Here is a 14,858-nt window from a genome sequence, read left to right as displayed (position 1 = left end):
TGTGTCATCTTTTCAGAAGGAGCCAGTGCAGATACCTGAAATATTATAAAACTCTAATCAGCTTAAACACTTGCTCTTTTTTCTTTTGTAGTAGAACTTTTCCATAGTAATTTCTAATAAGAGAAGGATCAGTCTTTAAAATTTGAAGTGCTTTATTTTGAGTTTTATTTAAAGCATAAATACCCACTGGTAAACGACAATGTTTTCCTGACATTTCCTTTCATGGTGTTATGATGACAAAGAACCGTGTTGTCATGAGACGAAGTTATGGTGAGAACAGTGTATCAGATCCAGTAAAACAAAGCACAGTTTTAAGCTTTTTTGTTTCTTTGGAGAAAAGATCATTCTGAGATTAAATTTTGATAGTCCATAAGGTGAATTTAGATCTTGGTGTCAATTTAAACATATTTAAAGGACTCTTTTAAGATTTTAACATATTGCTCAACTTACTGTGGAACAAAATAAGCGTAGTATCCTCTATGCCTTGGATATTCTTGTGGTCCTTTTTGGAATACTATCATTTCAACAACATTAATATTTAGACTTTGGGGGTAATTCTAGCCACTAGAATTCTAACATTTAGATATGGTCTAAGATTGGGGCGGGGGCAGGGGGCGGTCCTTTCTAAGGCACATAAAAAAGACCAGCAAAATGTAAAGAAGCGTTTAGATATTTCTCCCTTTTTAACCAGAATTTATCTTCAGATTAGGTAAAGTTAACAATCAGTGTATCTCAGTTGAGCTATTCTTGTATTATGCTGAAGTCTGTGGTTTTCTGGGTAGCAGAGTCACACTAAAATACCAAAGAAGCTAATAAGATGGGAGTATTAGTAATCAAGATTGAAGTCAGTTAGGCAAAGTCTAGAAATACAGGCCAAACGTTTTCATAGATATTACAACTGATACCACATTCATGTACCTGGGTTATTTTTCAGATTATTAAGACTGCTCTCCAATAAATCATTACTATCATTATCAGTCAGCAGGGGCTGGGCTGGTAAAAAATAGCTTGCCAGGTTAGTAGAATTTATTTGCAAGGAAATATATACATACCTATATTTCAGAATTCAAATATCTGGTTCTACTTCACATGCCAACTATATAATAGCCAAAGAATGTTCTTCCCCTGCGTGAAAACTGACCCAGAGATAAGCATCCTCGTTTCCAAAAAAAGTACAAAGTGAAAGGAAAACAACATAAAACCATATCCCTTAAAGCAGGGGTCAGCTGGCCGTCATCGTTCACTGCACATCTCGGAGGTTCACTGAGGAGCTGGCTGTCTCGGGGCTGTTTGGGGACAGAAGTCACCCTGGAACATAGGTGTCAAGACTCATGGAGGAGTTCCTTCATTTCTGTTTGAAAATGAAATTGCCATCTTTAAAAAGTCAAGTCTTTTATACCATCAACACTTACTAACAGTTACTTAAAATTGAAATCAGTGGCAAAATGAAAACAAAGCTCAGGGAGAGAGGCGACATGGGCATGGACAGTCAACTGCACCCACACCCATCTCCCAGGCTCAGCGGGGCCGGAGGGCGTGACCCAGCGTGAGTAACGCCACCAGGAATTTCCATTCACCCATTAAACAAATATTTATTGAGTAACTAGTACGTGCCAAGCATCATATTTCTTGCTGCTAATAGCCCTCTGAGTTTTCAGGTCATTTATTTTAAGGAGGGAAAATACAGTTTGCTATTTTTTAAACCCAAATGCTTCGACAAGAGAACCGATTTTGATTATTATAATGAATTGGACAGTTGTTCGGGGAAGTGGAAATGATGAAGCCATTTTCCTTTAAGATAAGGCTGTTGGGTCCAAGTAGCAATCAGTGCAACGTTTAACTGATTTATTACAATAGTACTGTCTCTTTCCAGTAAGTGAATACTTAAAATCTACTTAAAGAAGATTGCTAGTGGGAATAGTCTGTTGGGTTGTGATGCTTCCTTTATTAATATATGACCCCACATTGAGATTCAGTCATTGCTTATTTTGGCCTAGGCAATGAATTCACTTCTTGCTTTAAGTGTGAGGGGACTGTCAATGCATAGGTCAATCCTATCAATATATTCTTCAGGTTTTCTCCTGCTGCAAGAAATGGGAGGGGCGGAGGGCGATGGGATGGTTGACAAGAGTGCTGGTCAGGTTTGGAGATGGGAGCAGAAGCTGTAAAGCACGTTGAAGGACACATGCGTGGAGTGGGCCTCCAGGAAGTGGAAGCTTTCTTACCAGAGGCTTCCTGACGGTGGATCTGGGGTGTGGTCGAAGGGATTCATAGACTAAATATCGTATCTGAATTAGCCCAGATTAGTGTGACCTATAGGGCAAGAAAACCTTCCAAGCACCATGTACTGTTTTGATCATTTTTACAGGAGTCTTGGACTTTTTTTCTGCCAAAAAAGGACAGTTCTGGCCATATTTCTGAGAAAACACTAGAGTTTTGTCAGTCTAGCCTTATTTAGCTTTAGCTTTTCATTGCTATCGGGGCAAAGACTAAATCATTGGCTCGGCGGACGTAAAGCATGTTATTCCACCATCTGGGTCTCAGACATGACACTATATTTTTCTTTTGTTTCTTTTCTAGTGGACTTTTTAAAAAATGAGGTCATCCCCTTATAATTTTGGTTTTTCTCTTTTCACTGTCATTGATTTCACAGACTTGTCCCCTTTCTGCCTTTTCCACCAGTTTACTTCAGTGTCCCCAGCAGTTCCTGAATTCTTGAAAACGCCTACTGCAGACCAGCCCCCCACACGGTCCACAGCGCCTGTCCTCCCCACCAACACCGTGTCCTCAGCAAAGCCTGGGCCAGCACTGGTGAAGGTGGGTACCCTGCATGCACGCCGCTTTGAGCGTCTTTACCTTCAACTCTGGTGTGTAGCCCTGAGCACAGAGGACAAAGGCTGTGTCCACGTTGCCCGGCCTGCCTTTTAGCCTGAAGCCTTGAAAACAAAACCACAGGAGGACTTGCTCACCCAGGCCTTCATAACTGAAACCACCACCACCGTCAACAAATGACCTCTCATTCGATGGTCACAGAAGAACAGCACAAAATGCAGTCTGTATAAAATGACTGCAGCAGTGCAGAAAGACTTTGGGAATCATTTTATCAGCAGTTCCCAATTCTGCTTCCACCCAGGCCACTAAGATGAAACAAACAAGGGAGAGAGAGACAGTCTATAGTACTTGGGATTCATGAATCTCACAAGCAGATGCCTGTAATGGTAACGTGATTTGGGGCTTTATACACAAGGTCAAACTCAGTGGTACTGCAGATATGTGACAGGTTAAAGGTTTTTGAGAAGCAAATACATTTTTTTGATTTAGCAGATTTGGCCTGATACAGCTTGATTAGTTCTTCAGACAAGCTGCAGATTTGTGGCACTGTTCCATGCATTTCACTTGGTCAAAATAATTCAGTTAGAAGTTCCGAGGAAGATTCAAATTTTCAATATATAATACATTTTTTAAGTTTTTTAACGTGTGTTTAGAACCGGTAAATAAAGGGGGGGCATGTTATAAACTGAGGAATAGTTTAATCATTTCAGATGTGACTTTTGCCAAAACTAGCAGAACACAGATCTCAAACTTTTAGAACTGCAAAAGGACCTCAGAGAGCTAGCTAAGCCTCTCAGCACCTTTCAGATGAGGAGACTGAGGCCCAGAGAAGTGAGGAAGTGACAAGGCCAGAAGGACCCCGTCTCCGAATCCCAGTCTGGCCTTCATCCTTCCTCCCCAGTTAGCCATTGCAGCACTCCTAGAAGGCAGCTAGCCTGGGGCGTGTTCCTCACTCCCCTCGTCCCCAGGACCTGTGCTTGTCCTGACCTCCCTGGAGAGAAGGCACTTTTGTTCATCCGTGTGCCCAGGTGTCCATGCCTTCAGGGCACGTACCAGTGTATTTCACCGTCTTCACCAGAAATCCCAGAGGGTGGCAAGTGTAACTGTGCCAGTAAAATCAGCTCTTACCTCCTCTTCCCACAACCCCCAGCATGTCCCACCAATAGCACAAAGGGGGTTCGAATGCCAACCCGTCTTTCCCTGCAGATACTGAGAATTTGTTCGCTGCCTCTCCTGCTCTCTGAATTTCTGCTCCTCACTAGTGTCTGTCTTTAAGGAGGGCTTTAGTTCTAGAGCAAAAGGCATTGTTTAAGAATGTGAGACCGAGGGGTTGAGTAGACTATCCTGGGAACTCTGCCAGTAGAGGAAAGGATAGGTACACATTAGGAAACAGACCACAATTCTTTGGGGTTTTTCTATGAGGAAAGCTATTTCCCATCCTCAGTCCTAAGAGAATAGACATGTGCAGGCTAACAGGTAACAGCCAATTTAGTCTGAGGAATGCTGGTTATTATATTTCTGTCCCCTTCTTGACTGTGTCTGGGTCTTGTTTTACTACATAACAATTATAGTCAACCCTTCTTAAACCAGACCCCATTCATTTTATGATCAGTCTGAAAAGATTAGAAATAAAATTTATTATTGATAAAATAAGCAGATGACAGTGAATTGATTCATATTGTGAGATTGCAGGAGGAGGCTGTTTTAGCGACAAGAATATTTTCTAACATTGTGATGTATTTTAAGTGCCTGATAATTCAAGTGATTTCTAATTAGCATACACATTTATCATTCATTAATTCAGCAGATATTTATAGAGCACCTTCTGTGTGCACCAGAAGGTGCCAGCCAGGTGCTGTTCTGGGTACGAGGAGTAGATAAAGCAGTGAAGAAAACATCACAGTACCTCCGCCTTGGACAGGAGCTGGAGGTGAACGGACATAAAACACAGAGTGTGCCAGTTGGTGAAGATCGGGGATGGAGGCAAGGGGAGACGTTTCTGTTTTAAGTAGAGTGCTCTGGTCAAATAAGCAGATGACATTTGGGCAGAGATCTAAAGGGGGTGAGGGAGTAGCTGTGAGGACATCTGTGGGCAGAAAATTGAACGTCACTGAACAAGGAACCTGGTTCAACTGAAGAGAGATGGCCAAGCAGTAAAAAGTAAAGATTAATAGTGACGATTTCTGATATACAGAATATGGTGATTTTTCTTTTCTTCTTTATTTCTATTTTCTGGGTTTTTTTTGCAATGTCCTAATTCTTTGAATGTGAACTTACATAACATGATCACACTGATAGCTATATTTAATTTAGTACTTCTCAGAGTTTTCTCACTAAGTTGGGTATTTTACCTAAAGCATCTTAGAAATAATCTTCTACCTTGTTGTTTTGTGCTGCTTTGTTTTGTTGGTGGACTTATTTTTTCAGATGAAGTTATCTTACAATTTGAATACTAAAAAGTAGAAAGTGATCTGATAACTTAGAAATGGAGGAGGTGAAAAGAACTCAGAAAAGTCATCTGATTCTTAATCATAAGACAGGGTCTCACACCCCATTTTCAAAATAAAAATGTAATATTTTTGAAAATTTTTTTAAAATTCATATTCACATTACTCAGTATTCTTTTTTCTGCATATTTGCCATAGAAATTCATGGCTTTATATTCTGCTTTATTCCCATTAGAAGCATTTTTCTGCTTTTACATATTCACCATAGATTTTTTTTTTAATGACCATAAAATATGACATAGTTATGGTGAAGTATACTTAATCGTTTCCCTATTGTATATTTAGTGTGAGACCTGTTTTTCACTAGGAGATAGTATATGTAAGTACTAGGCAATATCTACACAGGAGACCCAAAGTAAATGTTTGTTGAACTTGCATAGATAATGCTGAGCTGAGCATCTTGTCCTTAGTCTAAGGGACCAATGCATCAGGAGAAGTAAGTCCTTAGGAGCAAGATTTTTGGTCACAGGGAGTACTCGGATGTTCTCACAGCTCTTGAAATGTATTTAGTGTATTGCTCTCCAGAGCAGTGACACCGATTTCCAAGGTGCATTGCGTTTTCTTTTCAAATCAGTTAGGCACACAGTACAATGGATTGCATTCTCTTAGAATTTTCTTACTGTCTTTTTCTCGAAAATAGCAAAGCCATCCCAAGAATCCAAATGACAAGCACCGTAGCAAAAAGTGCAAGGACCCGAAGCCCCGGGTGAAGAAGCTGAAGTACCACCAGTACATCCCGCCAGATCAGAAGGGGGAGAAGAGCGAGCCGCCCATGGACTCCAACTACGCCCGGCTGCTCCAGCAGCAGCAGCTCTTCCTGCAGCTGCAGATCCTCAGCCAGCAGCAGCAGCAGCACTACAACTACCAGACCATCCTGCCTGCGCCCCTCAAGTACGGGCTGGGGTCGAGGCCGGCTCCTTAAAGCGGGGTGGACTGTGGTTGTTGATGAGGGACCATTAGTTGCTAAAGGTTGGATGTTGTGATTTACTTGTGCTCAGTGATTCTTTTCATTTTATTACCGTCAAAGCTCACACAGTGTCTGAAGCCAGCACAGTGAGAATAGCCTCCCTTCCAGTCCATTTTTTGTCCTCCAGAACAGGTTCTGAACCTTTCGAGTTAGAAATGACTTTTCACAATTATTCATCCAGGAAAGATCTGCCTGTTCTTTACCTGAATAGTATTAGACGTTATGAGAAAAGCATAAAAAGTGTAAACCTGGTGGGCTTCCCTGGTGGCACAGTGGTTGAGAGTCCGCCTGCCGATGCAGTGGACACGGGTTCGTGTCCCGGTCCAGGAGGATCCCACATGCCGCGGAGTGGCCGGGCCCGTGAGCCATGGCCGCTGAGCCTGCGCGTCCGGAGCCTGTGCTCCGCAACGGGAGAGGCCGCAACGGTGAGAGGCCCGCGTACCGCAAAAAAAAAAAAAAAAAAAAAAAAAAAAGTGTAAACCTGGTATAAACAGTTTAAAAAAAAAAAAAGACGGAGGAGCATAAAAGCTGGAGGCTGCAGTGGTCAGGGAAAGCTTTATGAAAAAGGCGGGATATTTACATGGTAAAGGGCCTGAACCTTGGGAAGGAGCCTTCCAAGCAAAGAGGAATGATCTGAGTGCAAGTATAGAGCCAACAATGCCTATTTGTTACATGGTGAGGAAAAAAGGCCCGAATAAAGAATGTGGTCAGTTTTTAAGAAAAGTGGAAGACAGATTTGAGTAGAGCCAATGTCTAGAGGAACATGAAGTTGGGACGACTTTAATCTTGATGCAGTGGATGTTTCAGAGGGCCACAGTGACATGGTAAAATCAAAATGCATGAAAGAACAGTTTGACACCAGTATTGGAGGGGAGTCTGGACATAGGAAAACCAGTTAGAAACTCTGCGATAAAGTAGATGCAAGAAGTTGAAAGGGCACTGATAATGGGAAGGCAGGAACAGGTGACAGATGTTTCAAAAGACTGTAAAAGGTCTTGGTGAGCGATAACTGTGAAGAAGGAACAGGTTTCCAAAGTTTGAGCCCAATCAGGAGGGACAGAAGGGATTAAGTTCTGACGATTTCTGAGACTGAATTCATAGCAGGACATGCACAGCTAATTTTAATTATGTACTAGAGGAAATCTCTAGATAACAAATCCTCAGTACCCTTTTCTGGGAAACAGATAAAAATGCAAGGACTCTGTCCTTCATTTCGTTCACTTTTCAGGAAAAAGGAATATTTACAGTCAACTCGAGAAAAGGAACTTTAGAAAAAGATCCAAAATCTCATGACAGGGAAAAATGATACTCTGTGATCCATGCACTCAGTTTATGATTACATGATCTATAGAAGCTTTACTTCTGTTTTCCACACGTAGGCTGAGCACTCCTCCATGGAGAGCCCCTATTTTCTAGGAGTAGAAAAGGATTAAGACTTACTAAAAAGCTTCTCCTTAAGAAATATCTCCTCCTACGCTAATAATTATCAATTCACTTTTTCCTTGTAAGATACAAATATCTTGAGGAAGATTAGACCTATTAGTCATTCAGGCCTTCCTGTGAAGTACTTAAATCGAAAACACCAGGGCACAGAGATGAAGGAAGAAAGAATTTTTGTAGCATGTTATTATTTTAAGAGCAAGCAGGCCTGAGAGAGCTGTTGACATTGGAAGGGACCCAGGGAAGGCCAGAGAACTGGACGAGTATCAAAGACAAACCACCGCTGCTCTACAGCTTCATCCAGGACCCGGGGAGGCGGCCCCCACCGTCACCACCACTGGGCACCAGTGAGGATAACGGCAACGATGGCTCCCGTGTAGGTGCCACTCTGGGTGCCTGAGCGTGTGCTCAGCGTCCTCCTCACAGTGACCCTCAGAGTTGTTGATGTTATCCCTGACCCCGTTCCCAGATGAGGAAACTTAACTGCAAATCCCATAAAAGGTGGTGTCTGTCCATGAAATAGTCTTTTCTGTAATGCAAGAAATTGTCTGTATGGGGCCAACTTTGTAGATGGGAAGAAAACATCTGAGGTGTGAGGTACCTGAACTCTGAAGTTCTTTGTGTTTCCATGAAGGCTTCAGTCCCCCTCTCCTCCTCAGACATTCCTGCCACTGAAGTAACCAAGCCTCCTGCCCCAGGAAGGCATCATCCCAAAAGATCCAAGAACTAGGAGGAAGAAGGAGCCCTCATTTTTGTGTCTTATTGCACCAGCCAAAGAGGGAATGCCAGTTTTGTTTAATTTCCAGGTCCTAAAAATGGAGATGTTATTTTCTAACACGTTGTTTCTTTTTACCGAAATTCCATACAAGAAACTGAATGTGGCAGTTCTCTAGTGCCCGCAGCGGTGGAATTTTACTGATAACACAGCCCTTTGGTATCTTGGAAGAAGCAAGAGCCTGAAGACATGGGGCCTTAGTCCCAGAGTGGCCACACGCTGACGGAAAGGAAGGGTCCTGGAGGGTCTCTGGACCTCAGGATCCTCAGCTACACAGTGATCACATTCATCAGGCATCCATCCCCCTTTTTTCCCTCTGGTTGATTTGGGGAAAAAAATAGACCAACTTACTTCAGTTATTTTAAAAGTTGAATTCAACACTGTACTGTCAATCGTAGTAACAAGTAGAGTATTGTAGAATCTCAGCCAAAAAGACAACATGAATAGAATAATTAATTAAAATCACGCATTCTCAAGGAGAGCCTATCATTCGCAAAGGAGCAAAAGTTCCTTGGAGGGAATTTTACACTTTTTATTTAATAAAGAATAGACCTACATACATAGTATGTGGACAAAAGTGCAGTACATCTACGGTATTAAAATTTCATAGGGAGAGTGATTAGGGAAAACATGTCTAAAAAGGCTTCTCGGGGGGACAATAATGAATGTAAGGCTGAGAAACAATGATTAAAATGTTTTCGTAATTCTAAAATAAGATTTAAAAGTTGAATTTTTAGAAAGAATAGTGATACATTTGCAAATATTTGTCATTTCCTCCGAACTTCAAGAAACTTCATTTCGAATACTTCAAGTATTTAATTTCAGCAAAATGCAGTCAGGTTTAAAAAGACTCAAATGTATGTCAAGAATTAGCTGTTGACAAGGCCAGGACTGGCTTCAAACACAGGCTTCCTAAAACCCATTTGAGAAAGCTCATCCAGCCATGGACCTCGCCCCACAGGCACCATGACCTAGATCCCTATTTCAAAACATGGAATTCAGGGTCTCTTTGGCTTCAGTACCAAAGCTCACACTGACAGTAAAGCCCGAGGCTGCACTGGAATTGGCTGTACAGTATCAACCACCATGTGCACCTTTCTTTAATGAATATCAACCAGCCAGAAAAGGAAATGCCATTGTCGCCAGGAGTATTACAGTCGGAAGGGGTCGGGAGGACCTGGCTTTGACGTGGAAAGGAGTTTCGGGAAATTAGTGCAACAGATTCACCAATATTTCTTAAATAAGCTTTTAAAAATGTAGTGTATGGTAGAGAAGTCCATAAATCATAAGTGAAAATGGATGCCAGAGCAAGCACACTCCTGTAACCACCTAAATCAAGAAACGGAGCACTGTCCGTTCCATTACCACCACCTTGCATCCCCCGCAGTGACTGTCCTGACTCCTATCCCATAGGTCAGTTCCACTCAACATTATGTTTGTGAGATGCATCTTTCCTGATGCAGACAGCAGCAGTTAATTTTTATTGTTGTCTATTCTGTAATTCATACCTAATGAGGTTAAGCACTTGTTCACATATTTATCGACCATTTGGATATACTTTCTTGTGATATGCTTGTTCACGATTTTCCCAATTTCCCATTGGGCTTTTCTTTTTCTTACTAATTTGCAAGACTTCTGTGTGTATTCTAGATGAGGCTTTTGTCAGAAGTACGTATTACAAAATCTTCTCCTGGGGCTTGACTTTTCACCCTCTGAAAGATATCCTAAATTTAGTGAGTACTTTTTGTGTCCTATCTAAGAAATCTTTGCTTATCAAAGGCTATGAAGATATTATCCTAAGTTTTCTTCCCAAAGTTTGTTTTCCAATTCACATTTAGGTTTTGGGATGGTGTGAGGGTAGGGGTTGATCAGAAGCCCTGTTCTGCTCTGTGTGAATATCCCATTTAGCCTAATTAGCATTTATGAGAAGAACCACCACACTGCAGTGTCGCCTTTGTGATGACTGGAGGGTCCTTGTACTTGGGGGTCTGTTTCTGGATTCTCTAATCTCTCCCATTTGTCTGTTGTTCTGTCCTTGCATCAGCATCACCATAAATTTTGATATCTGGTGGTATGATGCTTCCAGCTTTGCTTTTTTACTTCAAAGTTGTCATGGCCGTTCTTGGTCCTTTGCATTTCCATATAAAGCTTTGAATCACCTTCTAAATTTCTACCAAGCAAGCAAACAACACACACAACCTGCAGGGATTTTGACTGGGGTCTAATTTGACCGACGTCTCTACCATACTGAGTCTGCCAATCCACGACCAGGTATTTTTCTCTTCGTAAGTTAACAGATTGTTGGCAGGAGCTATGTCAATCCCAGAAATTATGTTATTAGAAACTCTAACTTTCTTTTTCCTTTGAAGGCCACTCAATGACAAGAATAACAACAGTGGGAATCCAGCTTTGAACAACACCACATCTAACGCACCAAGACAGAATACATCTGCTCCTATGAGAAAGCCAGGGCCTCTGCCTTCTAGCTTGGATGACTTAAAGGTGATCATTGCAAGTGGGGTTTCTTCACCCATAAGTACCACAAAAATGGAAATGATTTGCCAGATTTGCCTAGCAGGTGTAGGTAGTTCCTAATAGATATTCACCTTTACCACCAATAGGATAACCTTTATTAGAGGTCCTTTCTTTCTGCGTCCATTAAGTTTCCTTTAAAATGACCAGGAATAAATCTCCACTTATTGAGCAAATGCCATGTGCAAGCACCACACCACTCCTAACTCCAGAAGCAGATTTTTTTCTTCCCTATTCGTTGCCAAGTTTGGGAGAAGCAGGAAAATGTAACAGTTAAGAACACGATCTCCAGGGCCATCCTTCCTGGGCTCTACCCCCGCTCAGCCTTCTGTTATCTGCAGTAGCTTGCACTAGCGATGCACCCTCTCCCCATCTGTAAAACGGGAATCATAATACCTGGACCTCATGTGAAGAGTAACTGAAAGAGTAAAGCACTTCTGGCAGTGTCTGGCACATGGTAATTGCTCAATAAATGTAACTGTTAGCATCATCGTTTCTGGTAATAAATCTTTTGATATAGTAAAGGAATTACCCTCTAATAACCCTTGCTTTATCAAGGGCCTTTTGAGTCCTTTAGGTCTACAGCTCTGTGTGTTTTTGTGTGTTAAAAAAAAAAAGAAAAAGGAACTGTCCCACTTTCATATATGTAGTAATACGGAGATGTCTGACAGATGTAGGCACCTTTTCCATCTCAAAAGTGCACTGAAGTTTTGTGAGAAGGTCATAATACGAAAAAAGAGATCTTATTTGTTTGTACTTCAGGTGTCGGAGCTGAAGACAGAACTGAAGTTAAGGGGTCTTCCGGTGTCAGGCACCAAACTGGACCTCATTGAACGCCTGAAACCCTACCAGGAAATGAACAGCGGTGGTGCTGCTACCGGTGGCATCGTGGCCCTGTCCACGTCTGCCATCGTCCCCAGTAACCCAGAAGTTACCATGGCCCTGCCAGTGACAACACTGCAGAACTCTGTGACCAGCTCAGGCTCCACTTTCAAGGGAGAGCTGCCATCCGCTGGATCCAGCAGCACAGCCCACGTGGACAGTGTTAGCTCCCCGCTGCCCATCTCACCCGCACCCTCTGAACAGTCCAGTCTCAGCGCCGAGGACGCGAGCGTGGCGGACACGTTCACCGAGATCATGACCATGATGTCCCCGTCGCAGTTCCTGTGCTCGTCGCCTCTGCGAGCCACGAGTACGGAGGACAGCCTCAGCCCCACCAGCAGCACGCTGTCCACCCTGGAGCTCGACGCGGCCGAGAAGGACCGCAAGCTCCAGGAGAAAGAGAAGCAGATCGAAGAGCTGAAGCGGAAACTGGAACAAGAGCAGAAGCTCGTGGAAGTTCTGAAGATGCAGCTGGAGGTGGAGAAACGAGGGCAGCAGCAGCGGCCACTGGAGCCCCCGCCCAGCACCCCGGCCCCTCCAGTCCCCAAGTCAGACCAGGCTCGGGGCGGCACCGCTCCCGCCGCCAAGGACGAGGCCCTGGTCCCCGACGGCCCCAGCCTAGTGGCCGGCCAGACCCTCGTTGCCAAAAAGGCCATAGTGATCAAGCAAGAGGTCCCCGTGGCCCCGGCCGAGCCACCAAGCCTCGTCCCGCAGTTTTACGTGAGTTCCCAGGGCCAGCCACCTGCCGGGGTGGCTCAGCCACAGGCTTTACTGACCACGCACACCACGCAGCTGCTGCTCCCCGTGTCCATCCAGGGCTCCGGTGTCACCTCAGTGCAGCTCCCAGTAGGCAGCCTCAAACTCCAGGTGTGAAGTGTGTCTTCTAACTCCTTTGCCTTACCGTTTGCATGGACCAGGAATTGCTTATGGAGATTTCAGAGCTGAGCTGCTTCATAAGTGCAGCCAAGTCAGGCTTCACGGTTGCAGGAAACGTGTGCACGTGTTGGGGGGTTATTCACAAACGCGAACAGCTAAGCACTGTTTTTATATAGTAAAAACAAACAAGGGGTGCTTTTGCCTTTCTGCTGCCTTTCACCCCTAGCACAGTATTATTATGTGTAGGCATTTTAAAATACCAGTGGCATTCTCATAATGATGACAGCTACTGTCCTGAGTGCTTTTTGTGTTCTAGGCACAGCATCAGATACTTTAGATGGCATGCTTCATTTAATCCTCCCTTCTCCCAGAAGACCCAAGTGAGAAAGCCCCCTTCTAGAAAGGAACCCGGGGGCTTCAGAGGTTTAATAAGTTGTCCAAGGTCAGAGCTGGCACTCGAGCCGAGGCCTCGGACTGCAGAGCTCTTGCTCTCACGCCCACTCCTGTGCTCTGCCTCCTAAATGTAGTTCTTAAAAGCCACCGCTGAGGTGAAGATGCCTCAACTAGGGAGAATGCGACCACAGATTCAGGAGTGAGGCTGGTGTTGAGAAACGATGAAACACTGGTGAGCATGAAGTTTACTTTTATGCCAGCATTGCCTGCGGCCGTTTCTGTGCAACTCGATTATGGAAGGTTTTTTTTAAACAAAATGTGGGCCACGGTACACAGAAACCATTTGGAGTCCTGCTTCTCTACCCTGACCACCCAGAGAGGAGCAGTCTTGTACCCCCGGGCTTAGGAGGCCTGACCCAAGGGCCCTCGGCATGTTCTGAAGTCCTAACTCCCCTGTTTCATCTTTAGAGTGTCTGAAACTGAAAGTCTGCTCTGTGATACAGCTTTCCTAAACATTTGTTTTCCTGTCCAGCTCTTCCATTAGAGTTGATGTTCGAGGAACAGGAATTACGTTTTATTCTGGGCCTGTGAGCGCCCAGCCCGTGGCTGGCTCTCCCATAGGGAGCACATATTGCAGCTTAAAAGCAGGAATTTGCACAGTCAGGCCTCACAAATTTCCTTGCTGCTATTAAAATTATTATTATAACACCTGACCTACTTATTATGTGTAGAGCTGCTGTAGGTTCTTTTGACTTCAGTCATCTATTTTCCCCAAATTTTCAAATGAAAATCTTAGCCACTTACGAAACAGTAAGAGCATGGAAATAACTGGTCTGGTGTTTCACTCTCTGGTTTCAAACGAAGGTTCAAATTTATGTGCCAGTGAATTGGAGTGTGTATCTATAAACATTTCATCTTACTTTTTTTTTAGATGTGATCCCCAAGTGACCAGTTATTCCACATCTAAACTCTTCATTCTAACCTCGATTTTGACAATTCATTTGATTTTTTTTTTTTTTCCCTCCTAGACTCCACCACAAACAGGCATCCAGGCTCAGCCTCAGATAGCAACTGCCACCTTGTCCTCAGGCCTGGCCCAGGCTGCACCTCAGAAACAAGACACTTTCACGCCACATGTGCTCAGTCAACCTCAGCAAGTCAGAAAGGTTGGTGGATGCTAATAAGTGACAGACTGTTGCTGATTTTTGTACTATCATCCGCTGAACGTTCAACAAGCATCTTTATAGGAGCCTCCTCCGTGGGAAGCTCCTGTTTGTTCTTTTCTGTGATCCGTCTCCCACCGGGTTAGCTTTGGGTCAGATGCCATTTGGCTGCAGAAAGAGTTCTTTATTACTAAAAGATAGCTCATCTTAACAGTTAAGCCCCTTTTCCAAGAAAAGTTTCAAAACTATTTTTTCAATCCTCATATATAGAATTTTCTAGGTTTTAAATTTTCTTTTCAAAGTAATCATTTTGTGGGGGGAAGAAAAGTGCCCTGGGAAAAGGTATTTGAAGGTGAAAAAGACACTTGTTGAATTGTTTATCTTGAGTGAGATCTTTACATATTTTTAAGAGTTTGCCTTCTCAGGGATTAAGAGCCAGGCGGCCTAGGTCTGGCTGGCATTCTGGCTCACCACTTCCTCTGTGTTGTGCC

The 14,858-nt window shown here is 43.5% G+C and overlaps 1 protein-coding gene across 4 annotated transcripts in view; it reads left to right on the top strand.

The window, feature by feature from the left end:
• The window catches only part of MRTFB (myocardin related transcription factor B), a 127,710-nt gene that overhangs the window by 99,165 nt on the left and 13,687 nt on the right, over positions 1–14,858 (top strand). For 3 of the 4 annotated variants that reach the window (XM_065891912.1, XM_065891909.1, XM_065891911.1), the window contains exons 7-11: positions 2,683–2,817; positions 5,980–6,230; positions 10,891–11,023; positions 11,816–12,802; positions 14,233–14,370. In XM_065891912.1, coding sequence (XP_065747984.1) covers positions 2,683–2,817; positions 5,980–6,230; positions 10,891–11,023; positions 11,816–12,802; positions 14,233–14,370 — 1,644 coding nt within the window. The remainder of the gene's footprint in view (positions 1–2,682; positions 2,818–5,979; positions 6,231–10,890; positions 11,024–11,815; positions 12,803–14,232; positions 14,371–14,858) is intronic. The other variant, XM_065891913.1, reaches the window with a different exon arrangement.

The sequence above is a fragment of the Phocoena phocoena genome, chromosome 15 (genome assembly GCF_963924675.1).
Source record: "Phocoena phocoena chromosome 15, mPhoPho1.1, whole genome shotgun sequence".
Taxonomy (NCBI): Eukaryota; Metazoa; Chordata; class Mammalia; order Artiodactyla; family Phocoenidae; genus Phocoena; species Phocoena phocoena.
Note: the sequence above shows the minus strand (reverse complement) of the source record. Positions and strands in the feature narration are given on the sequence as shown.